Source organism: Phyllosticta citribraziliensis (assembly GCF_038025025.1).
Source record: "Phyllosticta citribraziliensis strain CPC 17464 chromosome Unknown J3D65scaffold_5, whole genome shotgun sequence".
Taxonomy (NCBI): Eukaryota; Fungi; Ascomycota; class Dothideomycetes; order Botryosphaeriales; family Phyllostictaceae; genus Phyllosticta; species Phyllosticta citribraziliensis.
Genome location: NW_027117342.1, coordinates 1714325 through 1740037, shown reverse-complemented (window position 1 = coordinate 1740037; position 25713 = coordinate 1714325). Strand labels below are relative to the sequence as shown.

The following is a 25713-nucleotide window of genomic DNA, read 5'->3' as shown; positions in this document are numbered from 1 at the left end:
ACACTCGCCAGTCGTGTCCGACGCCGGCATAATCAAGACCATTGAATCATCAAAGAGAAACCATAATACTGGGGCCAGTCGCGGAAAGTTGCTCGCCGTGTCCACCTGGACTTTGGTGACGGAGGAAGTGGTGGAGGGGGCCTGCTGCGCTCTTTGGTTATGAGTGCTGATTGCTCCCGGCGCAATCGCACTGTTGGTCCACAGAGCCAAACTCTGGTTCGCTGTGTCCGGTGAATCGATGACCTCTGTGATGGATCCGCAGAGCATTTCCTTCAATCCCCGCGACGACATTTGGCGCTTCCATTCGGAAATGCTACGAGTGCAGCAGACGCAGGCGGAGCACGCCGACCGTCTTTCTCGTCTTGAGAGGCGTCAAGACGAGGATGCTAGGGTCAAGTCGGTTTGGGGCACTTCCTCTCCCTTCCCGAGCGTACTTGGTGGGACACCACAGCAAGGTGCCTCCCGCTCTCTTCTTTCACTGCCGCAGCATGTTGACTAGACTACAGTGCCTTTGCAACAGCCGAATTCTGATGCGTTTTCAACCTTCGATGACCAGTCAAGCAACTTGATCGGCAGTCTGCATCTTGATCCGGAGGAAGAGCCCAGGCGCCTGGGCGCGACTTCTCGGGCGAACAGCGTCCGATTCGACGAATCTGCCAATCAAGGCCATTGGTCGCAAGCCTCTAGAGTCTCTATGGATCTCATCCCGCGGTCTGGAAGTAGTCTTGGGGGCCATCCCATGACCGAGAGGAGTTATTCACACAAGTCCGACGGGCGTCAAAGTTCAGCTGCTGCATCAGTACATTCGGCCACGTCTGGAAGAGCCAACAGCTTGGGTATCGACACAGCCTTTCCCGGGGATGCCTCGACATTGGACGTTCCTCGGATCGCGCCTGGGCTCTTCTTCCTAGGCTCCGTACCAGCCGTCATCCGATGCTGGCTGAACACGAGCTTCAAGCACGACTCCCTTCTATACGCTGCCGTCTGCTCTGGGTCGTATACTTCAAGTTTAGATGTGAAGCTCATAGAAAAGCTAGGTTACGAGGACCAAATATTTCGTGACGACGAGGGCACCCGCAGGATTAAACTTGATCTTTACCTTCCTGAGGCTGTTCCATATCCAGCGTCGTCTCGTGCCAGCAGTCCAACCCCGCAATTGCCATCATTGAAGGTCGACTTTCGGGTTGTGGAGAGTGATGGTGTCGACTCCAAGGCAATCAAAGTTGTACTTGGGAGCGACTTGTTGCGACACCACAGCGCCGACATTTTATTCTCGTCTAATAGCATGGTACTCTTTGACGATGAGAGGAACAAGCTTTCCGTTCCTCTCGTCCGCCCAGAAGACGAGTCCACATTCAAATCGCTGCAAACATCTACGCACGAGCACCGGGCAGCGTTTCCACAAGATTTTGATGCGGCTCCAGGATCGTCTGGTCGATCTGAGGGCAAGAGGTCTCCAATGACTCTCGAAGGCCTCAAGCAAGCGTCTCCAGCCCCAACAGCGCACCCAAACGGCCGTCACGCCACCGTTGCCTTTTCTGAGGACGACCCTGTCACTACTCCGGATCGTCGCAGTATGGAGCGCAATGCACCTGGATCGTCCGCAGCTCACCGCCTGGATCAAACCAAAGATGCGCACAGCGACTCTGACCACGCCACGGCTCCGTCCCAAGTATCGCGTTCCAATTCGTCATCCTCTGCCATCTGGGGCAACTGGCGGCGCATTGAGTCGGAGAAATCGGACTCGACAGCGCCAACAACAGCAGCCGACTGGGCCAGCCTAGGAAGAAACAGTCAACAGGGCGCCGCCGGTGGCAGTACTGGCACCAACAGCAGCAGCAACACCTACCAGCGCCGCGACACGGGCATAAAGGTGCTCAAGCCGATCCGCACGCAATCACGTAACCCGTCCGTAGCCTCTGGAGCAGGCGGCCCGCTGAGCGCAACTTCAACGCCAACGACGACGGGCGGAGGCGGCGCGTCGGCGTCGTCCTCGCGCTTCTTCGACGAGGGCCGCAGGCGCGTCACCAGCGTGTCGTCGGCGGCGGGAGGAGGAGGCGCTGCAGCTGGATGGGCAACTGGTCAAGCCAGAGACGGCGGCGAGCAGCCCGGCGGCAGCAGCAGCAGCGGCAGCAGTGGTCCCAAGCGCGCCATTTCCGTGTCCGATGTTGTCAAGGGCGGTGGTGGTGGTGGTGGCACTGCGAAGGACGCGTCGGCGGGCAGCGGCAAACCCGCTGGTGGTCTCGCCAAACAAAATCAAAATCCGGTCGGTGGCGCGTCGGCTTTTGCGTGGTTGAACAGTGCGGGCGGAGGGTCTGGTGGTGCTGGCGGTGCTGGTGGAGCTGGGGGAACTAAGTGATGGATGCGATGGCGTGCGTGGCAGGAAAGAGAGAGAAGACGGGGGAGGAGAGGAAGCATAGAGGTAGAAGTCGTGTAGGTACCTCCAGGATGGGTCTCGCATTTCAAAGCCAGCAAGCAATTCAGTCACCTAGTCACCCAGCTGCCATCTAGCCTGTCAGTTGGATTGTCCCGTAGGACATGCTGTGTCGTGTCGACGCCCATGATACTTGGATCTATGCGAGGAAGGGAGTGGACAAGCAGTGTCCACGATGGGCGGGCGTGGTCCCATCATACCATCCCTTTGCAAAGACATGAGCAAAAATAGCTGTAATGGTTCCGCGCTATCAACAAAAGAACGCACATCACGTCAACAGATCAACCACCGCAAATCACGCCCGTCACACTAACCACCCACCTGCATTCTACACAACATGCTTGCTCATGCTACAGCGTCGTCCTTGCTTGTCTGCCTATCTGCCTCTCTCTCCGCCTCCCGATAACACAACCAAGGGACAAGAAACAAGTGGTATCTCTATCTCTTACAAATGCTTGTCGAATCGAATGCATGCACGCATGCGCTCGCTCGCTTCCTTACTTACCAACCTGCTCTGCTCGGACGAATCAATTGACAATCAAGCCAATTGACTGCTCAACCGACCAAACAAACCAAAAAAGCACAAAATGCCAATCCCAAAACTCATTTAGGAAAGAAAACTGGCCCAACAAACAACAACACGGCAAATGCCAAACAAAGACCAACAACAACAGATGCAAGGTCCGGAACATGCCTAAACTCTCACAAAAAGTCCAAAGCAAAAAATGTCCAACTGGTACAACAGCCGCGAACGGCAGAAGAAAAGAAAAAGAAAACTATCATCCAAGCACAAAGGGCAGGCTGACTACACCAACCCATGTCGGACACCCCCTCTGTCCACGTGCTCCTCGCTCTCGGCTTCGAGTCCAGGCTCCAAATGCCCTTGCTGTTCCTTCATTGCCGCCTTTTGAGCCTGTCGGCCGGTCTGTTGCTGGTTTTTGTTTTCTTCTTGCTGCTGCTGCTGCTGTTGCTGCTGCTGGAGAATGTCCTTGTCCGACGACTCCATCGATCCCGGCGGACGCGGACGCTGGTGGTGCTGGTAGCGGCCGCCGCTGTCTTGGTCGTTGGGGTTGTCATTTTTGTGGGCATGGTTGCTGGTGGTACTGCCGCCTCTGCCACTGCCACCAGGAGGGCCGCCGCGAAGCTTTTGATCAAAGTCCCAATGAGAATTTTCCAACTTGTCCTGATTTTGCTGGCTTGGATCGCTTTGCTGACTCTGCTGGTTCTGCGATTGGCCAAGTGGGGAAAGGCGTTGATTTTGGGTCCACGCCGCGTGCCCGTCGTTCTGGTTTTGGTTTTGCTTTAGACTCTGCGCTTGACCCTGGCCTTGACCCTGGGTTCCCTGACCCTGACCATGCTGGACCCTGACCCCGGACCCCAGGCCCTCATCCTCATGGTGTTGGGCTTCGGTGTGCCCTTGATCGATGTCTTCTTTTTGTGATTGCTGCTGTTGTCCGACTCTCTTGAGACATTGCCCTTTGCGCGCCGCTTCCTCTTGCAGCCACGCGAGGCGCCGCGTGTCGTCTTCGTCGAAGCTAAACGCGCCGTCAAAAAAGCCACAGTCAATGTTGGTTGTCTCGCCGCGCTCTAGCACCTGTTCATAGCCACTCTCATCGACGGGTGGTATTCCCTGATGACCCTCGATACCAGCTATCATGCTGTCTCCAGGAATATGGTGGAAAAGCTCTGGGTTGACGCTCCAACAACGTAAGCCGTCGCTGATGCAGGCGCGCAGTATGGTAACGTCGTATGCGTGCGCACCGGGCCGGTTGGATTCGCGACCAGCCAGCTCCGTCAAAAGGCGGAACGCCGACCCGCGGGTCACGGCGTAGCCAAAAGTGCATAGCGGGAAGCGCGAGCGGTGCACCAGCCGTGTGTGTTCCGACACGTTGAGATTCTGTAGCAAAGAAGTTGTCCATGGGTGCAAGTTGTCAAAGTCGGGCAGCGATGAGTCGTGGAAAGCAATATGTGGCGTCTTGGTCAGGTTTTCGGGGACGACATGGCCTGGCCCGAAACCCACGTCCATGCCATGCCAATAGTCACCGCAATGTCCCATGTATAGCAAGTCCCAATCGTTGGGGTTTCCATATGGGTAGCGGGGGAAAGGAGCGTCGGGGAGAATGGCTCGGACGGCCGAGGCAACAAGGGGGGCCTGTTGGCTGCGCAGACGAATGTCCCAGTCAACATCATCCTCGAGGATGAGGGCCGTCTCGGCACCGGATTCTATGAACCTGAAGAAGTAGTTAGCATCGAGAGATGCATTTGAGCAGGCCAATTGGGATGTGCGGACTTTTTCAAAGAATGCAAGTGTCCCATCCAGGCCAGCAGCGAGCCGCGGCCAAGTGTCGAGTTCTCTGGCAGCCTGAAATTGTCCTCATCCTCCAGCGTCCACTGCGGCTGGACGGGTATGGTCAGGTCGATTTCGGTGACATTGGCAGCCTGCAGCAAGCCCTTTCGGCGGGGAGAGTGGTCCTTGGAGACGACATAAATGGCGCCAAAGCCCAGGGTCGAGTTGACGGGGACGATGGCGGAGCTGGCGGCAGAGGACAAGGCAAAGGACGAGCGGAAGGATTTGGACGAGGCGGACCACAGGAAGAAGAGGAAGGCGCTGATGGTGGCAGCGACGATGTAGCGCAGCGGCCGTCGGGGCAGTGACGTATGCGATACGGACATGGTCTGGCGAGCGGCGCGCGGCCGCGAATGATGAGAGGCGTTCGCGATGGGGTGAAGGAGGGAGGAAAGAGAGCGACTATGGGCAGAGATTTGCGAGATGGCTACAACGAGGACAGGTGTGAAGGCCGCTTCGGTGGTACAAGAAACGGTCGAGGCATTTGAGCTTAGGTTTCTCGGAGCTTGACCGACAGGCGCACACCATCTGGCGTTAGGGGGGGCTTGCGCAGGGCGCCCACTGGGACCTGGCACTGGCCTGAGCCACCGAATAATATGCAAAATCAACACCAGAGCGTGGGTTCAATCATGAAGTACCTGACGTCCTCTCGAGACGTCCAGGTGCGGCGCCGCTGGCTGATTGCGCGTCACGCCGTCTCTGATTCCTCTCCACTCACCTGCAACACCCCTCCCTCCCTCCTGGGACGCCCGCGACGCAATCGGCTTTTTTCTCTCCCTCTGCCTTCTCCCTACGCCACCAAAATCTGACATCCCCTGCAGCAGGTAACCTGCACGCTGTCCGTCTTTGCATATTCTTTTTTTTTTTTTTAATTTTTTTTTAAGTCAAAGTCAAGTCTCTGTCGTGCATGATTCATCCCCGCCACCCCATGCAACCCGACCGGCTTAGCCCAGCCTTCCCGCCCCAGGATCAGCCGTGCAGCAATTTCCATCCCTGGGCTGCCTTTTCTTCACCTGCTCAACTTCCACACGCTCTCCTGCGTGCCAAACACCCGCAGCTTGTTGCCATAGACGCGCCAAAAGTCCGACTCGAATCGGGGCATCAGCGCCATAGGCTCCCTCTGACCGAATTCAACCGCACAAGGCTCCTGCTCCTCCGCCATCTGCACTTCGTCCCACCCGCCCTGTGCCTCGCCAGTGTCGACTTGATCGAATCCCTCGTTCTCGTCGTTGAACTCCGAGTCCACGCTGGCCAACCGATCGTATGGATTGTGCGACGAGTAGAGGCTCTGATTGGAACCCTTTGCCGACCTGGTGTCGTTTGCTTCCTTCTCCACGTTGGTCTCCTTCTTCTTTTTCCGATTCTTCTTCTTCTTCTTCTTGCCCACAGCACCTTCCATGTTCGCCGACGCCATGTCCTCCACTTTCGAATCATTGACGACCGCGCCTGCCGGCACTTGAGTTGGTACCACAGTCGATGCGTCCACCAACGGTGCTGGCCGACCTCCTGGCTTTGCTTCGTCGTTGGATCGCACAGACAGCATCTTGGTAATGCTTTCAAGCGTTGTCGTCAGCAAGCCCTTGCTAGCAGCCACGACTCCGGGTGCAGGATTGCTGGCCAGGGAAGATGTCTCGGGCTCGGCCTCTGTGCGTGGGGTCGTCATTTCTTGCAAATAAGTGCCCTCGGACTCCAGCTTGGCCGAGAGACGGACCATGATGATGGCCGTGAGGAAGCTGTCGTAACCAGCCTCATGGAGTGTCGATGATCCATGGTATTTGTAGTGGCGGGGATGCGTCACTGCTCAAGTTAGCGATCGACACAAGACAAGGTCTTGAGGGAAGCTTACAGAGAATGGGGAGCTCCTGGCTGCGCAACTTGTACTCAATCTCTTCCAACGAAGACTTGGGGTTGATGTCGCCGCAGTTGTGAGTTGCCAGATATTTTGTGTCTACAATGACTGGAAAGAGATTCTGTGTCTTCTCCCTGAATTCTTCGAGCGTATCGGGCAACTCGCCGATAAACGTGCGGTAGAGGTAGATGATATCAGTGAACAAATTGTGACCTACCAGAACCGGTCGTCTGGTCTTGAGGGCATGGGCAGCCGTGGTGAAGCGCGTTCTGACGTCCTCAACGTCGCCCGCTTTCGCGTGGCCAGTTTCGGCATCGTACAGAAAGTCTCTGGCGTCAATGTCGAGCTTTCCGCCGCAGAGGGCTTCAATTATCCACCGGAATCCGATCTGACGACTAATCTGCATCTTGAGTCTCTTCTTCCTCGACTCCAGGATCGATTTTTCTCGCTCCTCGTCATACCTGATGATCTGTATGGCTGACGGCTTGCTGATGGTGACGAGTCGAGGGAATTCGGCTCTAATGAGCTGATGCACAAGCCGCTTCTCAAAGTTGCCAAGTTCTGGATAGAGGGGTTGTTCACCAGTGGGATCCGTACACACGATGTTGAGGAAATCCGGACTGGGCTGGAAGCTGTTAGAGCGGTACGGATAAGGACGATGCAGTATCAAAGCGCAAAGGCGAACGCAGCAAGGCCTGGCCATTCCCAATGCTGGAGGTTCTTGACAGGACCTCTATGCGTCCCATGTCACCCAAATGACTTACCTCGCCGGTCTGCTCCCACTGGTCGACAGCGATGCGGACCTTTTTGATGAATTCGAGAGAGTCTACTTCGTGTTCTTGCAGCTGGACGTCTTGGACGGTCGACTTGTCCCATCTTGCATATGCAAGCTTCTTTGCCTTCTTTGCTTCGTCTCTGGACAAGTATGGCACCCCGCTGGTCATTGGAAGTTCCATGCGGAACCCGTGACTCAGAAGAAACTCTGCCGCGCCGCTTTGGAAGGCGAATATCCTTTCAATGTTCAGGCGCTCATCAAGCAGAGGGTTGATGTTGAAGTTGTAGGGGCGCAGAATATACTTGTCTTCGGCCAGGTCTTGCTCAACGCAAGTCAAGCCGATTTGAAGGATCTGGTAGCGCTCAGCTGCAGCCTTCACATCTCGGTAGCGGTCTTCCAATGTCATGCGCGTGTTTGAATTGGTCTTGCTTGGAACACCAGAGAGCTCCAGATCAAAGGACACAAAGTGAGATCTTGAGATTGCCTCGATGACTTCCAGCAAGCGGCCAGGGAATGAGACCTTGTCGACCTCCATCGTGTCGGAGGGAGAGAGGTTGTTGCAGAGGCAGGATCAGCGAGATGGTTTCTTTTGGTGCTCGGTGTAAGGTGAAGATGGATGACGCAAATAGGGCCAGTGGCGTTTGCCGCTCCCACTTGACTGCAGCAATACTTGCCACGACGGGCAAGCGGGGAGTGCAAGCAAAAAGTTTCCTGGCGATGATGGCTGCAATCGATCCTCGGATCCAACCCAGAGATCATGTAAGGAAAGCTATGAAGGTGGAGTGATTGACGGCCGAGCAGGACGGCGGAAATCAGCAGGGGAGCCGGCCAGTGCACCACGGCTCTGCACTCGAGCAAGCGGCCAACCAGAGCCGTCAAGCCATGCCTCAGATGCACCCCGCCAACGACCTCACGATGGTGTCGTTTTGCTTGCCGTAAACAATCGAGTGCCGCAGCCGAAACACGACTCTAGGAGAGCCGTTGGAGTGTGGCTTGGGATGGTGCATTCTGCGAGCACGACGGTCAATCTCCGACTTGCCGAGGTCTACTAGCCTCGCGCCGCCTTCACATTCCTCGTCCACGCGCCCAAAACACCACCGCCATGTCCTTGCTCTCCCGCTCCCTCCTCCACACCCTCAAGACCCCGAGTACGCTCCTGTCCATGGCATGACGCCGCCCGTTCTGCACTCGGCCTACCACGACGCTCTTGCGCCCTCGACCATGCTCGCGACCTCGGTCACGTCACTCTCGGCTTCCCAGCGCCCACAGACCACGCAGATCGCAAAGACATACCGCCAAGCAGCTCAGCTCTTCCTGACCCGACGTCTCCCAGAAGCCCTTTCAACCATCGAACCCGTCATCGCTCCTGAATCCTCCGACAATGCGCAAGACGATGCTCTTCAACAATCTCCTCTGGCCCCAATCGCATGGGCAAGTCGCGGGACCAGAGTCAAAGTGTGGAGCTTCTACCTGACCTTCCTCAACTCCGTCGTCGAGCTGGGGCCCGAGGAGGGCAAACACGCTTTTGGCAGTACCAAATGGAAAGCGCTCGTGGCAAAGTGTCGCGACGGGACCGTCTGGGAAGAGGTGGTGCAAGCGGGATACGGCGGTGTCGAGGGCAGCGTGGATGCCGACGTCGTCATCAATTTGTTCGGTGTCCACGTCCACGCGCATTGATATTCTGCTGACAGATTCGCAGGGCGACGCTTTTGTTGACACATGCTCCCTCTCAACGCTTGACACAGCAGCGCCTCGAGACCTATCTTTCCGCTTCCATTCAGCCGACATTCGACATTACTTCCCATATGCAGTCACCACTTCACACTCAAAAGCGGTCTGGAATCCGGAGCCATGGATCGAATACCCCTCGAGACTTGAATGCTCGCCTGAAACTGCTGGAGCTCTACACTCTTCACGTGCTTCCGCGCAACGATGAGTGGGACTATGCCCGCGAGTTCATTAGCATGAGTGAAGTCCTTGATGACGAGCGCAAGGAAGCATTTCACTTGGCACTCCATGGACTCAAGGAAGAGCAAGAGCTCTCAGTGGCACGCGAGGCCGAGTTGAGGCAGCAACAAAAAGAGCAGCTGGAACAACGAAGACGAGAAACTGAATCAAGGCGCCGAGAGACGGAGGAAGAAGAGGCCCGGCTGCGCGACTTACAAGACCGAGAAGCGCGGCGACTGCGCCAGTCCGCCGATCCAGTCAGAACCCAGTCTCCTCGACCCAACTCCGCCGTGAATCGTACTGGATCCGCTCCTGCGCCTGCGCGCACACCACGCCCCGCGAAAAAGGGCTTGCCGCCTCGTCCACCCAATACCATTGCCAATCGTGCGGGATCCTTAATCGGCGCTTTACAAGCCAGCTTCACGCAGGCTGCTCAAAACTTGACCAAGAACCCCATGGCATTCCTCCGAATGTTGCTTTTCCTGATAGCCTTTGCGCTCGCATTTGGCCGGCGCGATCTTCGGGAAAAGGTGGCGCGGCTCTTGCGCTTGTCGTGGGAGAGAGTTAGACGTACTGTCGGTATGGGCGTCAAAGTGTCCTACATCTAAGACCAATGGATTCTCGTGTAAACAGGGTGGCGGCCCCTTGCTCTCTCCCTCCTGCCTGAGTTCAGCATCGTCACGACTTTTCTCTAATTTCTCTTGTCAATATTTCTCTTTGGATTTCTCACAAGGACACGGAAGACCCTGCTAGACAAAAGTCTTGGAGCTTTCAATGATTCCCTTTCCATGCATTTCTTTTGTCTTGGCCTTGAGTTTGGTTTGGGATGGGATAATGTTGGCACTGGCGTTGGCTCTAGGTGGATAGGACTTCGGCTTTTGTTTTAGCCCTGTTGTTTGGAGGTCGGCATCTGTCGAGGAGACTCAAGATTGTCAGATGAACTAATAAGGGGTGTGTACATGGTGTACAAGACATGCAAGGGAGTGTGGTTGGCGGCCAAGAAGCTTCTGGGTGGTCGGTTGTGTGGCTGGCCGTTGACTCAGGGATTTAGGCAATCTACGCGTTATGACTTCAGAGCATTCGAGCTGTTTTCTAGTGACGAAGGTGTTGCAGGGGTTGGAGCGTAATCATCAATGTTGTGATAGGACCGGACGTGATGTTTTGAGTTCTCTTGAATGTTGTCTATGCGATGTGGACATTACGTACTTGGTTGAGGAAGGTTTGAGGCTTACAAACTCTGTCCATGCCGCTCCTTTTGGCAGAGGAAGAGAACCAGCGTAAGTTTTGCGTCAGGTTATCTTACGTTCTGTTCTGAAAGAGCACGAGGAAGGCTTCCGTACAGGTACCTAGGTACCTAAGATGTAGCGCGTGCGGCAATTACAAGAGCCGCTCGATGCTCACCCTCTGCGGATCAGATAAGATAACAATTTTCCAACCACAACCACGTCGTCGCTACCTCGTTCGACGTTGTCGCATCCACCAACAGATGCGAAATGGCCACCTTGGATTCGCCTGCCTTTCTTGGCAGCCTCTCGGAAATTCAAACAGCACTTGATCGCGTTGCTCGCTCCGTCACGACCCAATCCATTCCCCACAACGCGTCCAAGTCCCAGGTAAGTCGATGTTACCACCGCCGCCGCCAAGAGGTCACAGTAGTGATAATTTGCAGATGTTCCCCTAGACTTCGCCAAAGACTCTTCAACCTATACCTGGTCCCAAAGAAGCTTTGCTCGATCGTCTTGCTGATCTGCGCAACGATGTTTCCCAGTCGCCCTACAGCGTCGCGCTTCGCCTCCAAGTTGCCGAGCTCTACCGAGTCCTAGCATATCCAGACCTGGCAGCTGGTGAAGCCTACAAAGCCCTGTTACTAGTGGATGAGGTGCTGGATGAGTCGGGCGAGTATCATGATGAGGCGTGGGAGACAGCTGAACAGGAGATGTTGCGCCAGCGGCGTGCCAATGGCGCAGAAGTTCAGCAGCCTGCAGATGCAAGCGTCGAAGAAGAAGAGCTGCGTTCGTGGACCGAGAGCGTACTGGCGAGCGCAACATATACCTGCTTGGCGGCCAACTTGTTCTCTTGCGACTGTCTCAAAAGCGCGTATGAATTCTGCCAACGAGGACTCAAGGCCAACCCGGAAAACGAGCGTCTCCGCACCATCCAAGATGCTGTCAATGAACGGATCAAATCGCATTTTGCGGCTCGTGGCATCGACCTCGCCACTCGAGACGACTATACAGTCGAGGACTACCCCGACCGGACGATGGTCCGCCGCGAGCTATATCCATGGAATGATCATGAGCCTAACAGGTATTCTGAAGAATCTCTGGCTTTTTTGAACGAGCAAATACAGAAAGTCGCGCCGAAGCTAGAGGCCAAAGTGACAGAGTTGCCTTTGCTCGCGTCTGAGACGACCGAGAACGCGGAACCTAAATCCGCGATCATCAAGCAGCTCGGTGTTTTCGTCAAGGAAAATGTGCCCCCAGGCGACCTCATACTGGACGAAAAGTCGCTACTCACAGCCAACGCCAGGCTTCACGACTCGTACTGCGATGCGTGTGGTACAGCGCTTCCTGATCTCCACGGGCCCAACGCCAGTGACTGCGTCTTTTGCGCGGAATGCGATGACATTGTGTTCTGCAGCCAGGATTGTCACGATCTCGCTCAAGAATCCTATCACACTGCGCTGTGTGGCAACGATGTCGAGGCGATTGCCAAAGATGCCCCTGCTGCCGAGGCCGCTGATGCTCTGTATTCTCTGCTGCTCCTGCGCGCTCTCGCCATGGCAGAGACTCAAGACGTGCACCCCCTGGATCTAGGCGAACTCAGGTTCATCTGGGGCGATTACTCATTCCCCTCGGAGAAAGTTGCCACGATCAAATCTTCTGCCCCTGGAACCGATGCTTTCGGGGGTGCTTCCCGCACGCTTCCTTTCAGCTTTTCCGCCAATGTCATGATTCCTCTTCACATGCTGGAAAAGATGGATCTCAACATTTTCACCATGGACAAGTACGACTTTTGGATACTCAACACTCTGTACGCCAAGTTCAGGGGAACCGCCTCGGCGCGTCAGGGGCGGGACGGCAAGCCTGATGTCGGCGCCGTACATCCGCTGTGGTGTCTCGCCAACCATTCGTGCGATCCGAATGTGAGGTGGGACTGGGATGGCAACATGCGGTTCTGGGCACGGGAAGAGCGGGTGCAGTGGAAAGGAAGGCAGGAGCGGGTGCGAGCGGGACTCCGTCGGGGAGAGGAGATCTTCAGTCACTACTGTGACATTGACCTTCCAGCAAAGGAACGGAGAGAGTGGGCTGAAGGAGCACTGGGTGGCATGTGCATGTGTGAGCGCTGCGTCTGGGAATTCAGTCTGGAAAGTTAGGACTGAAAGATAAAGTGGTTCGAATCCGCGAGGTGTGAGTCCGGGTCCAGATCTGACTCCGCATCTTGAGACATTCAACTCATTGAAGAAGCCTAGACTGAGCAGAAACATGGTGATGAAAATCGCAAGAATTGTGGAGTAGCAAGATCGCCGAGCAGTCACGACATCGGCTCCATCGAAGGCGTAGAAACATGACCACAAGAGCCAGAGTTATGGAGGCGTCACGGCGATCGGAACTTGACAATTCCATTATAAGGCTGCTTTAGTACAGTTCAGCCTCCGCAGCGGGCGGAACCTTCTCCGCGTTGGCATCCGCGATCCCCGTTCCCACGCTCTCAACACTGAGACTGGCCAAGCAGTGCACAAAAAGCCTAACTGTTCAAAGATGACCCGGCACCACACAGCCGAAACAGCCATGCCCCGTCGTCTCCTGCATCTGCGCAGTCGTCTTGTCCAGGCTTATGAACACCTTCCCGCCAATTTCCAAAATCGGTCAAGCCTCGCCGTCGGCCGATCCGCGTCTTGGAACCGACCTGGCTGTTTACTGTACAAGTCCGTCCAATGTCGACATTGCGGTTATTTTTGATCCTGGAGTGCGAATGACGTTCGTAAGTTCTACTAGGTTACCCTAGTTTCAAGTTCCTCCCGTCCAGCGAAGAGTCTGGCCAAATTCGCCCAGCCAGACGCCCTAGTCCACTTACTCTTACAATACTTGCAAGCCAAGCTTTCAAGCGGACCTTCTGAAAAGAATCCCTAGCATGGAACTTGAACCTCTTCTCATCATAGCCTGGCCGCCAAGTCTTTGCTAAACCGAAGCTTCCGGCGCCGTGGACGATCAACGCTAAATGTTCCCCATCGTCTCATCAATACTTTTCCATACAAAAGCTTGTTTTTTTCTCGCGTTCAGAAGCAGAGCGATAGGCAGCAGAACGGGAAAATTAGCTGAACTGGTAAGGTTTCGAATGCGAGACCGAAGACAGCTATAAGGCGACTAGGTAGATATGTATAAGATCTAGAACAGTTAAACTATCGTTACAAGGTTCCCCCAGCGGTAGGACATCGCATCGTCGGAAGGTAGATCACTTCATGATGCTTTAATGTATGAGCTTCACCTTGGAATATGGCTTCCGATTGCCAAAAGGCTTGACCTGTCAGGACAGTAGGCAGACAGGCTTGGCACACGTTGGTACGGATGCAGGTACACTCTGCACTCGTCGGACATCGGCGTGAGTTTCCAAGTCCAGCATAGCTTTTGGTAACCCCGAGCCTTTTTGAGTTTCGGAGTCACGCTGAGCGAGTTACTGATCACAACTCTCCCCGCTCGAGAGATGTTGCGCTGTCAGTCTCCACTAGATCAAGATCAACAGCATTGATCCCCTCTCTCCTGCTCTTCGAAGCACTCATACTCGACTTCGAGCCAGATGCAACCACCATCACTTACACAACTCGCTCCCCCGGCATGTGCATCATCCCAACCACCAGCAGCAGCAACGGAATAACCCCTGCCAATCAGGAGCGAGCAAAACGATGGAAAGCTAGTCTGCAGCCGAACCGTCCGCTCTACCGTCCATTCGTCACCGGGTAACCTGTAGCTAATCCATGTGGCGCCATATCAGGGAACCATCATGAATGATGGCCGGCCCCTACAACAAATGTCGTTCCTCCTCGTACCTGAGCTCGGAAATAAGCCAGAGCCAAGCGGAAACTGGGCCACACAAGCAACAACTTTGTTTCTTCTCTTTCATCCGGGACCGGCTTTCAGCGTTCTCGAATACAACGTGATCGACCATGGGACTACGCTGTTTCTGCTCGTACTCGCATGCAAACAAAGGTCGACGATAGGCGCGGCAGGCTAGCTGCACGTGCATAAGGACCGCACCACGTGCGTGCCGCATTCACATGCAGACATAATAGCGAAAAAAGAAGACAAGGTGATTACTTGATTGCCTAGCCGCGTATGTATGAGGCACCTCCGCCCTACCGCTCCGTCCAACGACTTGTCTATTCACAACAGCAAAAGGCAGCACGCGTCGAACCGCCTGTCCGGCTTCCTAATTCTTTGGCAGAGATTTGCGAGTGGCGACACGACAACGAGCCTTTATTGGTGCGCAGCCAAATGCGGTTCGGAACCTTTTGCTGCCTGCTCACCCACCGAAAAGCCGGATTTTCCTGCAATGGCCGACAGCGGATCTGCTACTCCCAGAGATTCCAAGAGGCTCACAGCCAAGTGACGTCGTGCTCGCAACTATTTCCCATTTGCCGCGGACGCTCGCATCCCAAGACCCAAGTACCTGGACCGGCGCGCGCAGGAACCCAGTCGCAGCGGCGCCCACTCCGCCGTTCGGTATAGCGGGTATGACTGGCTGGCTACCCGGTCGACAGTGACAGTTACAGTTGGAAAATTGTGCTGCTCCTTCAGGCCATGGACACGAGGGCCTTAAAACCGGCCGCTCAACCGCTGATCCGGGGGGGTTTTTTCCCAAATTCGTAACGTACCATCGCTTGCCAACTATAGTCGATCTTACCGTGGGCCGGCCAGGCAGCTGGATGATGCGCTAGCACTTCGCCACAGTCAGCCGCCTGTTGTTGACCCCGTTCCGAATCCGAATACGATACTTTTGGCGTTGCTCCCTTAAGGCAGAACCGTTTTGCTAGACGCCACGATAACACCGAAAGGCTTTTGCTGTCCGCTTTTGATTCGCAGTGGCCGAGGGGGAACGGTCGACGGCTGTCGGGTATTGAGCACCCGGAAACCCCCAGCCTGTCTGGTGGTGGCGAGCAATGCGACGCAGTGGAAGTGACTGGTGGAACTCAAGCCCTGGACTAGGTACAAGAAACGAGAGGCGGCGGGAATAGTAGATGCATTTGCCCAACTTCTGATCTTTCCGCGGTTGCGTGACCCATCATCGGAAAACGTGCTCTCCTCACTCTTCCCTCAAGTCAAAGGTTACGTAATGAGCTCAACTTGGATATACTCCCATCACTCTGCTGCTTTCTAGCAGTGTCTCTTGAGAGGAGGTCAGAAATCCCGCAATACGTAGACTGAAGATGTTAGCTTGGCAAAACAAAGAGCTCTGTATTGCATTTCTTTCGTCGTGCTTACATGTTGGTTTTCGCCGAGGCGGCGCAACCCATTTCCCGTTTGATGGCTGACTGACGAATTCAAAAGTCCACTACGGGAACGGAGGTCCATATACCTACGTGCCATTCGGGCGAGGCGGACGGTCCAAAGCGGGGCTATCAGTCCGTCTCCGCGTCTCCGCTGAAAATTCATGGCTTGTGGGGGTCACCCCGTACGTTAATCCAAGCAGCGGGGAAGCTTTTTCCAGTGATTTCTTAAACAGAAAACCAAAGGGGCTGTGATGTGGTAATCAGAGGCGAAGCGAACTCGGTCTCGTTACTAAACGGGCGGCGGATGTGGCGGCGCTTAACACGACGACTCGTCGCTGCGCTGTTGCTATTCTTGCACAAGTGACTAGGTAGTAGAATGAGTAAAAGGGCGATTTGGTGGTGGAGTAGGTGATCAGGTGATTTACTAACGGCGTCGTTCATTGTGACTGGTTGAGCATTGCGCGAAAAGTCTGGGCACATTTTCGACATGCTCCAGATCCAGGAAGCAGATCCATTAGGAACAAGCGCCCTGGTGGTAACAACGTGGAGACGCCGCACGTCTAAATCTCGAGTTCGAGTCATCATTCAAGGGTAATGGCAGGTGTGGTCTGCTTGAAGTTTTGTTCCGTTTCGATATAGTCTCGGAACCTTCACGCAGTTCACGTATTCCCTTTGTTCCTTTTGACATTCGGTATGCACCCCAACCGGACATGAACGGAATCGGCAAATCTGCCTTCCATGCCTAGAACCAGTGATTGACGCTTTTGCCTGCATCTATCAGCTGCCAAGCGTCGAGATGCATCGGCTGAGAGGGCGTAGGGCTCAGCATTGTTTCTTGAAGAAGTCTGATAGCGGCGATCTTGGGTGTCGGCGACCATGTTTGAACATGGTGATGTGTGGCAGGACGAAAGCGTACGCGTCCGAAGCGTACTCGCATATCATTCAATGTGGCGTCTGCTGCAGGAGCAAAGAGGTTCCCATCACTAACGGCGTGATCCTTGATTTCCAGCGTTGCAATGGGAAGGTCATCGCGTGCGCGAGTACGGCCGTAACGAGTACGACCATTTCAGTGGCTGCGTTTTAAAAGTCCAAGAAGGTAAGAAACAGTACAAACTTTGTCGGGTTTACTAATGGTCATAAGCTCAGGGGTGCATGCGAGGACAAAGCATGTCATCAGGGATGCGTCGTGGGCGCAGCCGGCACAACGCCCACAAGTCAGTGGCACCCGCGCCCGCTGTTCCAGCGTCCAGTCGTCTGGGATACAGCATGATGTAACTGGATACACGCTGAGTGAGGATCGGCATTTCCCTTTGAAACCTTGTTGTTGTTTGTGAGCCGTTGGCCTTGTAATTCTTGACATCTCTTACCCTGTCTCTGTGGAAGGTGCGCTCAAAAATGCGTGTATCGAGCGGCAAGATGCTCTGTCGCATGATGATCAATTGATGGACGAGGCTTGACAAATATTGCTATGTCAGATGCTTCCGTTCCCCGCCCTTGGACAAGTAGTGAGCGCAGCACGCGCCGTGGTTCAGTAAAGCATCGTAAAAATGGATGATTCCCTGTGTTTCCTGATCCCTCGAAAAAGTGACACCTACTTCTGAAACAAAAAAGGCGCCAAGAACCAAGCCAGAAAAGATTGTTTCTCGCAATAGATCAGATCATCCGGGTATCACTACTGTCGTTTGATGATTTGGCGTTGATGGCGTATCGGAAGCCACTAGTCAGAGAACTGCCGAACTGGCCCCTTCTTGAGGAGTCATGGATCCTGGAGGCTGATATTGTCATGCCACGCGAAGAGCTTCTCGAGCTGCTTCCTCCATCCTTGTTTGAGTTTCGGTGATCAAGCAAACTGCCGATCTCAAGGGTTCCATCTCCACTTGCAGCTTTTGCAACACGGCCTCCAAGCTCTGGTTCCGCGAGCGCAACTGGGCAACTTCCACCCGCAAGGCCTCGATCACTTGGTTTGAGGCATTCTCGAGGTCACTGCTGATATCCGGGGCGCTTGTCGTCCTCGCCGGGCCAGATTCGTCGTCGAATGGGGGCGAATGGATCGAAGTTTCGGCTGACAGGTCGACTGCGTGCGATTTCAACCCACCCTGTTCCCCACAACATGATGAAGGGTCTCCTCTCGCAGCTCTCACAAGCGCTTCACGCTCGGCAGCCCAAGCTCTTCTTTCTTCAGCAGCCCCTTTCTGCAATCTGCTCGCCATTTCCACGATAGTGCGATACTGCGCGCTTGTTCTGACCTCGCCCCGACGCGCCTCGTCTCTTGACTCCCGAAGTTCTTCAACTTGCTGCTCCAATGCCTGTGTCTTGGACTCGAGCTCTTCCTTGTCGACGGTGAGCGCGTTGAGCTCCACATCCGAGACAGCGAATTTCTTTTCGAGCGTTGAACACTTCGTCCGCTGGCGATCAAGCTTCGCGAGAAGGGCGTCATATTCTTGCCGGAGGGTTTGAAGGGCGAGGGTTTTGAGTGATATCTGGTGCTGTAGCGCAGCTAGATGGGCCAAATGAGCAGAAGACTGCGGTTGCGACAAAGATGGCGGCGGCGAAGGGAAAGACTGGATTGTTGAAGGCGGCGGGATATGGCTTGAAGTTGGGGAAGGAAGCATCCTTGACGCTTGGTGAGCGGGCGCAGGCGGCGAGATTTGTGCCGCAGAGAGTCCCGGATGTGGACGAGACGCCGTCGTCGGGGATGCATGAGGCGACGTAGCACCTCCAACAACTGAAGAGCTTCGGCGCCGAACTTCATGAAAATTGGGATGGAGGTTGGTACGGAAGGGGTCATGTCCTACAATTGAAGGTGGTTGAGCAGCTGCAGACCTTTGATCAAGGTTGATTTGCTCAGCTCTCAACTTCATTTCGTTCCTTAGTTCATCCAAAGCCGCAGCGTTGCTCATTGTTGGAGGACGTGACTCGGGCTTGGGTTCCGGGGGGTTTCCCAACTGCTGGAGGGTGACAGCGCTTACACGAAGAGTCTCTAACGCAAAAGCCAATCCGTCATCTAGAGATAGGCGTGGTGGCTTTGGTTGCACCTAGACTTGGTCAGCTCGAATGCATCATGTCGTTTACTGCGCAGCCTTACTATGACGGGGTGTGACGGGTTGGCGTGCTGGTTGATCTTGCTGTGAAGGTCTTGAATGAGATGCAAGACCTCTGCCAGTATTGCCCGACGCGTCGAACATACTCTTCCTCGGCAATGTGAGTCACAGCAAGGACGATCAGCGCTCAGCTGGGATGCCCCAAAAGACGCTGCCCGATTCATGGCCATTTGAGGCGACACTGGCTGATAATATCCGGGACCGTGCGCGGCGGGAGCTTTTGTAAATCCTAAAATCAAGGGTTTTTAGTTTGCGTTCCTGGACGTGTGAACGAAATAGGGAAACCTTTTATGGAGGGCAAAGGGTTGATAGTATACCATGAGGTTGCTGTGCGTGACTGGGTGGGTCCAGGTGTTCAAAACCTTCTCTTGCAGCAGGAGCAGGCCGCGGATTGTACTCGACCCGGCGTCTCTTGTTTCGTGGCGATTCTGGTGAAAATTGCTGCTGGGTACGCACGTGACCCGGTGTATTGTCCGACATGGAGTCTATCCAGTGTTGCGTGGATGGTTCTTCCTTCCAATGAGTTGGTCCAGCTCGCGCCGAGACTGGCGAAGTAGCTCCAATGGGTTGAGTGGTTGAAATGCCAGATCCCGAGTGGGCATAGTGTTGGTGATCGTACCCGGTTCTGTCAACTGGACGCAAATTGGGCTGACTTTGACATGGGGGAGGGGCGGAGGGTCCCTCTTCCCATGGCCTCCTCCATCGCGAGACGGGATCCATCAGAGCCGCCGGCCTAGGTGCTCACAGGCAGGCCTCGAAAGGCCGCCATGCGCAGGTTGGAAAGGATTATAATTCGGTCAGAAGGCGAGACGTGCCAAGTGGTTGTGCAATAAGTTCAGGCGGTGGTTGTCCATGGGGCCAACGCCAATCAACTGGCCCAGTGGTAATTGTTGACACACGACTGGAGAGTGCGGGGAGCGTGTATAGCTGCTGACAAAAGGAGGCCGCCAGTGGAGGAGTGTGGCCAAGCCGAAGTGAGGTTGGGCGCAAGTGCCGAAACAGAACATATATGATCGGGAGCGGCGCGTTAGAGCGCATAGGACGACAAACAGGTGACTGACTCGGGTTCGACGCAGCCAGAGCGGATTGGTAGTTTTCCAGGCGGGAGCGGCCGGAAGAGAGTTTGCAAAGCTGTTGGCAGCTCCTGGGAGGTATCCCAGATGGACTCAATTATAAGAGGATTATCGAGCGGAAGAGGCGGGTGGCTGCGGGCAAGTAACAGATCCATGAGGGAGCGAGGAAAGGAGGAAATGGTATTGGGTACATGGTATTAGGCACGATCCCGCGCTTATTCATCTTCCGCCTTGGCATCTCCTGAGGCATCAAGATTACATGAGCACCGTTTGGGGCTTTGGGCCTCTACTGCTAGGGTTCTAGGATTGCACGAGCCCATCACGGCATTTCCGCGGTGGGTGGCTTGCGTAATGATGATGCTGGCCGTCTCTCCCATGTTTAAACGTGCAGCCATGCTGCTCGGGAAGCCACGGCGCCGTTGTCCAATGACCCAAGTACGACACCCTCGAGTCCCGTCTCGATGTGTTGAGCTTCTCGCCTCGCGACGTCTACCTCGACGCGCCTCATGGTCTGCAGCTCCTTGGTCATGCCTTTGATGAGAGACCGACACAGGTGAACCATGGCCGCGATGCTGCTTCCACTCCTCGGCTCCACAATGCGCTCCATCTCTCGGGCAAGCAACGAAACCTTACGGATTAAGCTGTTGACCTCCAACTTCCATTCTTCTCCTAGGCCGTCTGCGACTTCGAAGCTTTGTTTGGCCTCTCGTTGTGACCAAACTGCTTCCACGTTTGCGACCCATGACTCGAATTCTTGGACCAGGCGTGTGTATCTTCCTCCCGAGTCGGTCAGGGCCCGCAGCTCGTTGAGAACTGGGCCGAGAAGTTGAACGTTTTCAGCTAGACCCAGGTTCGCGCTGCCACTACTCCACTCCTGCAGAGCCTGGAGATTGACCAATTCTTGAACCTCGCCTTCATTCTTGCGCATCGAATGATACGCCGTTGCCACCTCGTAAAACTGGATACGTAAAGAACGCTCCGCACTGGTGGCCCATTGCGCTTGGGTTTTTATCGAGGCCTCTCGCAAAGTGTGTAGTTGCAAAAGCTCCGTTTGCATGGCCAAGACGTCCACCGATACATCTTCGTCAGGGCCGGGTTTGGCAGATGCTTTGAGTATCTCCGAAGTGGGTTTTCGAGGCTCAGTAGTCTTCTTGGGCGAATAATGCTGTTGGAGAGTCGAAAAGGTCGGCTTCATGTTCTGGGCGGGGTCTCTTTCGATTGCCGGTGGGGTTTTGGCAGCCAAACGGCCAGGCTGCGTTCGAGTGGCCACAAATTCAGACCTTGACCGCGCGTGTACTTGGGCTGAGCTGTTTGCGCGCTTCTTGTCAGGACTCCCGATTTTTGAAGGTGCCGAGGCGATGGGTGGCTGCATGGCCCGCTCAGATGGCGAATCTGTCGTTGTTGCGGCTCTGGAGCGCGATGGTGCCCGCGCTTGTTGCTGCGCAGTAGTGTGCCGTGAAGCACTCGATCCAGATGAATCGGGTCGGTTTCCCTGCCCGAGGATTCTGTTGTTCGAAGCTTCCGAGCTGGTTTTCGTTCTTTCAGGGTTCGCAATTGTTCTTGTTTTCAAGGTTGGAGCTCTTGGATCTGTCGAGCGCGAGGGGGCACTGCTCGCAACAGTCGGCCTTCGTCTCAAGCCTGCTGTAGTACCAGCTGTCGCTGTAGCGGATTCCTGAGAGCCATGTGCTTGCCTGACGGATGACGGTTTCGTCTTGGTACTTTGTGTCCGACTTAGCATTCTGCTATGCGCTTGAAATGTGGTATTGCGCGCTTCTCTCGCCGGCTCTTCCACCGTCGACTTCGTGGTCGCCGTCCTAGGCGCTAACCCCAATCGTCGTTTTTGTGGCTCATTCTCCTTGTTTAGCACCGTGGTCGGAGGTCGTGGTAACCTGCTCGAGAGCGTGGGTAGGCGCGAGGGTGATGCATTGGCGTCGCGCTTGTCTGGTTCAGGGTGCTGCAGTCTCAGAGGTGAGAGAGGGCTCTAGATGTGGTAGCTCAGCGGTACGTACGGATGCCATTTTGGATTTTCAGGATCAATACCTCGTATGCCATTGCTGAGGTGTTGCACGAGGTGTGTAAGGGCAGGAGGCAGTTTTGGTTGAATCGCAACAAGGGGGGGAGCGATCAGATGCGGCAGTGGTGAATCCAATGTTTGGTGATCTCGCCTGGTTCCCAACGTGGAATGGACCTCGACGCTTGAGGCAGACGATCACGTGATGCGCATCATGCACGGTACCTGGGGATGAAGTACGCACCAGTCAAAATTCCTTGACCGTATGCAATGCGGGCATGGATGCACAAGCTTTTCAAATGGTCCTGGCACGCTTTGTCTTGCAATGACAAAGAATTCACAAACCGAGCAGGCGACAAGAATGCATGATGAACGTTAATTGTCATTACCTCCTCAACTACCTAAAATAAAGGCCTCGGATTCTAGTACACAAAACATGACGTTCAAGACATGAGAGCAACCCACGCGAGCCAATCGCTGTGCAGAATACGCCATAGATGTCCCAATGAACGATAAGCGAGGCTTCGCACGCAGGTGAAGGTGAAAAGGTTCGTCAAGCCATGGTTTCTAGCCGCCCTCTTCTACAAGCTTCCCCGTCTCACTGGGAACGTTACGCCTTCGACAGCCGGGTAGTCGGTGAACCAAGTCACTCTCTCTTGCGCGTTCGAGTTGACCAGTCCGCATGGAAGTGCGCGTCCTTCTTCCGTGTCGAAGATCTGCCTCATGATGTCCTTCTTGCCGCCGCCGGTTGCGACGAAGCCAATCTTGATACCGTGCGAGGCAACAGGCAGGGACAGAGTGATGCGCTTCGGTGGGGGCTTGGGTGAGTCGCTGATGGGGAGGACCCACGCCTCGGTTGCGCGGAGCAGCGCGTGGCCGGGGAAGAGGGAGCAAGTGTGACCGTCGGGGCCGCAGCCCAGCAAGATTAGGTCGAACATGGGGATCTTGACGCTGTCGCGAGCAGCAAAGGCCTTGACAAGCGTCTGCTCATATTGGTCGGCCATTTCCTGGACGTCGTCGAGGTACTTGGTGTCGATGGGATAGACGGTGGGCTGGCCCATTTCGGCGGGGATCTTGTCGAGCAGCTCGGCCTTCAAGAGGCCGTAGTTGCTGTCCTCGTGGTCGAGAGGAACGGCGCGCTCATCGGCGAAGAAGATGTGCCATTTTGAAAAGACGCAGGTGCCTTCGCCGGAGGGAATGAGGGCCTTGGCGAGTACCTTGGGGAGCGAACCGCCCGAGACGGCGATGCGAAAGGTGTTGTGGCGCTCGAAAGCCTGGTTCTGGGCGTCGAGGACGAAGAGACGCAGGCTCTTTGCGAGCTCGTCCGAGTCGGGGAAAGAGAACAGATTCGGCGGCTTGCCCATGGTGTGAAAAGGATTAGTTGGTCGAGGGTCGGAGGAGTGGCGGGGTGCGGTGGTGCGGTGAAGCGCGGGGCAGTGGCTCGGTACTTGTTGATAAAAAATGCAGGGCGGCAGGTAGGCGGCGGGGTCGCAAGGCGAGTGAGGACGTCTCAATGCAAAACGAATTGTGGGTACACGATGCGATGGGGCCGGTGGTGCTTGTTGCACAGTGGGTGGGAGGTTGTAATTGGATGGCTCAAGTGGAGAGTTCTGGAAACATAGTAGGTGAAGACTGACTGAGATGATGACGGAGCAAGCACCAAAAGCCCCCCGCGTCGGTGATAGCACAGATACGGAGCCCAAACAAGCTCCTGCGAATGAGGTCCAGGCAGTCAATGGTAATGTATGCAGCTAAACACCAGACTGACTCTGTTTGTACTTTCAATGTTCCAACGGTTGGCTGTGACGTCGGACGCACGTCACTACATGTAGTTTCTCGCCGACAGAGGCCCGCGAACGCCTCAGGCAGTACAGTGACTGTCAGCCTCTCGGAGCATCCGGCGATAACATGCACCTCACCGCCGCCGGGCCCCCATGACGTTGGTGCTAGAAAAGTGCTGTATTTTTCTAATTGGTCGATCCACCACACCAGTCTTCGACCATCGGGCTTTACTTGCCATTTTCCAAACGTTGAGACTTACACAATTTATCTATGTCCATCTTCCCGGATCGCCGTTTTCAACTTGCTGCTTCATGATTGGCAGAGAAGCGAACAGACAGGGATCATGTGCTGACTAAGAATCGCGTCAAGCTGAACCTCATCCCGACTGGGAGAACGACCAACACCACCACGACAGATGCGCTGCTTGCCTCGGTGAGCCTGCCAAAACCAACATGAAACGCAGCATCCACACGATCCCCACGCGCCTGGCTCTCAGCATCATCCCGCCCTTATCGCAGCCACAATGGCAGACGGCGAAATCGTCCATTTGCGCTGCTAGACACGCCTCGACCGACTCTCTTCCGCGCGTCGTCCAACCTTCTCTCTGGCAAAACATCATCCCAAAAGCTTTTCGCCATGCGCCTCGGGCTTCGACTTCCCGACCCTCTCGATGGCGAAGGCTGCGCCTTGTCTGGAACAATCCAGCAACCGTCTTCATAGCCTTTGGCTTGATGATTGGAAGCAACGCCATCAACCTCTTGCTGCTACGCAACAGCATGGCCAATTATAGCAGGAAGGCAGACGCCAAGATCGCGCTGCTGAGGGAGGTCTTTGAGAGGGTCCAAAGGGGAGAAGAAGTAGATGTCGAGGGCCTGTTGGGCACGGGAAATGAGGAAAGCGACAAAGATTGGAAAGAAGGCTAGTCTACCCCCGTCTGTCGGTCGTCGATATCCTGTTTGAGCAAGCAATAACCCAATCACTTGCTCTCCATGGCCACCCGCGCTTTCAGCTAACTGGCACTGCAGTCCTTGAGGAAATTGAAGGCGAAGAACGTTCGTGGCAGTCGCGTAAGCGCAGAAAGGCAAACTCAGCCGAAGCGTCGGCATCTCAGGACAGCGCCAGGCCCAGACCAGGAGCATCACAGGCGGCCGCTCCAGCAGCATCATCGCCAGATTCGAAAGAAGGGTCGCCAGCCGTTGATTACCTTGTTCCCGTCAAGGAACGCGGACCAGTACAGTTTCTATAGAAAACAAGGTTGGCATGATATCTTCCTGGCCGAATTGGTATCCGCGAGTTGGACCTCGGCGCCTTGAATTGCTGTATTTGGATTGCGGGTTTCCACGATGCCCCATGTCGCCATGGAGCCGTCAATACCCGCACGTTTCCTTACATACAGCTGGTCTAGGACCGGCTGCTTGACTTGCCTCGGTACCACCGAATCTTCCAAGGCAACGCGTCGAGTAAACGTAACAGCCCGACCTTGTGTCAGTCCGAGGGTAAGAGTAACCTTCCTCCCAACTCGACATGGGTCCACCGCGGCATCAACATGTGCTTGCATAGCGGTCGTAGGGAGAGCTCTCCCGTCCTGGCTAGGGTTCATTGGCATTGACTAACAGCCTCACCATTAGAAATCGCCAGGGTTTGTACACCGCAGCGAATGCAAGTCAGCAAAGAGCCGTTACGCCTTGACTTTGAAGATAAGCATCGTTTTTCATTCCGGAAAGGCAAATCGCCCCGTGTACTAAACCGCTTAATGCTCAACCGTTGGACTTGAATGACGCGATGGACTCGTGGAGTATCAGAAGAGAGAAGACTTTTAAGGAAGAACGATACTAGTAGAAGAAACGGACGAATGCAGAAAAACGAAAGAAAATAAAAAAGCAGAATCCCCCCGAAATCCCAACGCC

At 55.0% G+C, this 25713-nt stretch overlaps 9 protein-coding genes across 9 annotated transcripts; 4 read left to right on the top strand and 5 right to left on the bottom strand.

The window, feature by feature from the left end:
• Positions 1 to 250: 250 nt before the first annotated feature.
• J3D65DRAFT_552145 (uncharacterized protein) lies at positions 251 to 2359 on the top strand (the record flags this gene model as incomplete). The annotated part of the gene is made up of 5 exons (XM_066797072.1): positions 251 to 437; positions 507 to 1395; positions 1453 to 1901; positions 1974 to 2023; positions 2177 to 2359. The coding sequence occupies 5 exons, from the start codon at positions 251 to 253 to the stop codon at positions 2357 to 2359; spliced, it is 1758 nt and encodes a 585-aa protein (XP_066656312.1).
• A 1537-nt stretch (positions 2360 to 3896) lies between these two features.
• J3D65DRAFT_551643 (uncharacterized protein) lies at positions 3897 to 5107 on the bottom strand (the record flags this gene model as incomplete). Its single annotated transcript, XM_066797050.1, has 2 exons — positions 3897 to 4665; positions 4725 to 5107. Coding segments are annotated over 2 exons (1152 nt in total), but the record flags the coding sequence as incomplete, so codon positions are not given.
• A 562-nt stretch (positions 5108 to 5669) lies between these two features.
• J3D65DRAFT_622608 (ribonuclease H-like domain-containing protein) lies at positions 5670 to 8431 on the bottom strand. The gene is made up of 3 exons (XM_066800087.1): positions 7395 to 8431; positions 6628 to 7255; positions 5670 to 6578 (listed from the first exon to the last, which is right to left on the bottom strand). Exons 1-3 carry the CDS (start codon positions 7938 to 7940, stop codon positions 5791 to 5793), a joined length of 1962 nt encoding a protein of 653 aa, XP_066656310.1. The 5' UTR covers positions 7941 to 8431; the 3' UTR covers positions 5670 to 5790.
• Positions 8432 to 8626: 195 nt separating this feature from the next.
• J3D65DRAFT_645623 (uncharacterized protein) lies at positions 8627 to 9960 on the top strand (the record flags this gene model as incomplete). Its single annotated transcript, XM_066802219.1, has 2 exons — positions 8627 to 9054; positions 9105 to 9960. The coding sequence occupies 2 exons, from the start codon at positions 8627 to 8629 to the stop codon at positions 9958 to 9960; spliced, it is 1284 nt and encodes a 427-aa protein (XP_066656309.1).
• Positions 9961 to 10768: 808 nt separating this feature from the next.
• J3D65DRAFT_336880 (uncharacterized protein) lies at positions 10769 to 12949 on the top strand. Its single transcript, XM_066795458.1, has 3 exons — positions 10769 to 10965; positions 11034 to 12762; positions 12820 to 12949. Exons 1-2 carry the CDS (start codon positions 10846 to 10848, stop codon positions 12726 to 12728), a joined length of 1815 nt encoding a protein of 604 aa, XP_066656308.1. The 5' UTR covers positions 10769 to 10845; the 3' UTR covers positions 12729 to 12762; positions 12820 to 12949.
• A 4495-nt stretch (positions 12950 to 17444) lies between these two features.
• J3D65DRAFT_336771 (uncharacterized protein) lies at positions 17445 to 19813 on the bottom strand. Its single transcript, XM_066795456.1, has 3 exons — positions 19303 to 19813; positions 18925 to 19169; positions 17445 to 18874 (listed from the first exon to the last, which is right to left on the bottom strand). The coding sequence occupies exons 1-3, from the start codon at positions 19658 to 19660 to the stop codon at positions 17621 to 17623; spliced, it is 1857 nt and encodes a 618-aa protein (XP_066656307.1). The 5' UTR covers positions 19661 to 19813; the 3' UTR covers positions 17445 to 17620.
• Positions 19814 to 20171: 358 nt separating this feature from the next.
• Positions 20172 to 22158, bottom strand: J3D65DRAFT_336796 (uncharacterized protein). Its single transcript, XM_066795457.1, has 2 exons — positions 22023 to 22158; positions 20172 to 21967 (listed from the first exon to the last, which is right to left on the bottom strand). Exons 1-2 carry the CDS (start codon positions 22029 to 22031, stop codon positions 20393 to 20395), a joined length of 1584 nt encoding a protein of 527 aa, XP_066656306.1. The 5' UTR covers positions 22032 to 22158; the 3' UTR covers positions 20172 to 20392.
• A 236-nt stretch (positions 22159 to 22394) lies between these two features.
• Positions 22395 to 23803, bottom strand: J3D65DRAFT_622593 (uncharacterized protein). The gene has a single exon (XM_066800086.1). The coding sequence runs from the start codon at positions 23386 to 23388 to the stop codon at positions 22606 to 22608; it is 783 nt and encodes a 260-aa protein (XP_066656305.1). The 5' UTR covers positions 23389 to 23803; the 3' UTR covers positions 22395 to 22605.
• Positions 23804 to 24258: 455 nt separating this feature from the next.
• Positions 24259 to 24729, top strand: J3D65DRAFT_602614 (uncharacterized protein; the record flags this gene model as incomplete). Its single annotated transcript, XM_066798133.1, has 1 exon — positions 24259 to 24729. The coding sequence occupies one exon, from the start codon at positions 24259 to 24261 to the stop codon at positions 24727 to 24729; it is 471 nt and encodes a 156-aa protein (XP_066656304.1).
• Between the last annotated feature and the right edge of the window lie 984 nt (positions 24730 to 25713).

Coding starts and splice junctions, on each gene's coding strand:
- J3D65DRAFT_622608 (XM_066800087.1), bottom strand. CDS start 7,940: ATGGAGGTCGACAAGGTCTCATTCCCTGGCCGCTTGCTGGAAGTCATC. Junction 7,256..7,394: donor AGTGGGAGCAGACCGGCGAG/GTAAGTCATTTG, acceptor AACAGCTTCCAG/CCCAGTCCGGATTTCCTCAA. Junction 6,579..6,627: donor CCAGGAGCTCCCCATTCTCT/GTAAGCTTCCCT, acceptor TAACTTGAGCAG/TGACGCATCCCCGCCACTAC.
- J3D65DRAFT_336880 (XM_066795458.1), top strand. CDS start 10,846: ATGGCCACCTTGGATTCGCCTGCCTTTCTTGGCAGCCTCTCGGAAATT. Junction 10,966..11,033: donor ACAACGCGTCCAAGTCCCAG/GTAAGTCGATGT, acceptor ATGTTCCCCTAG/ACTTCGCCAAAGACTCTTCA.
- J3D65DRAFT_336771 (XM_066795456.1), bottom strand. CDS start 19,660: ATGGATCCCGTCTCGCGATGGAGGAGGCCATGGGAAGAGGGACCCTCC. Junction 19,170..19,302: donor TGCTCCTGCTGCAAGAGAAG/GTTTTGAACACC, acceptor CCTTGATTTTAG/GATTTACAAAAGCTCCCGCC. Junction 18,875..18,924: donor ACCCGTCACACCCCGTCATA/GTAAGGCTGCGC, acceptor GACCAAGTCTAG/GTGCAACCAAAGCCACCACG.
- J3D65DRAFT_622593 (XM_066800086.1), bottom strand. CDS start 23,388: ATGGGCAAGCCGCCGAATCTGTTCTCTTTCCCCGACTCGGACGAGCTC.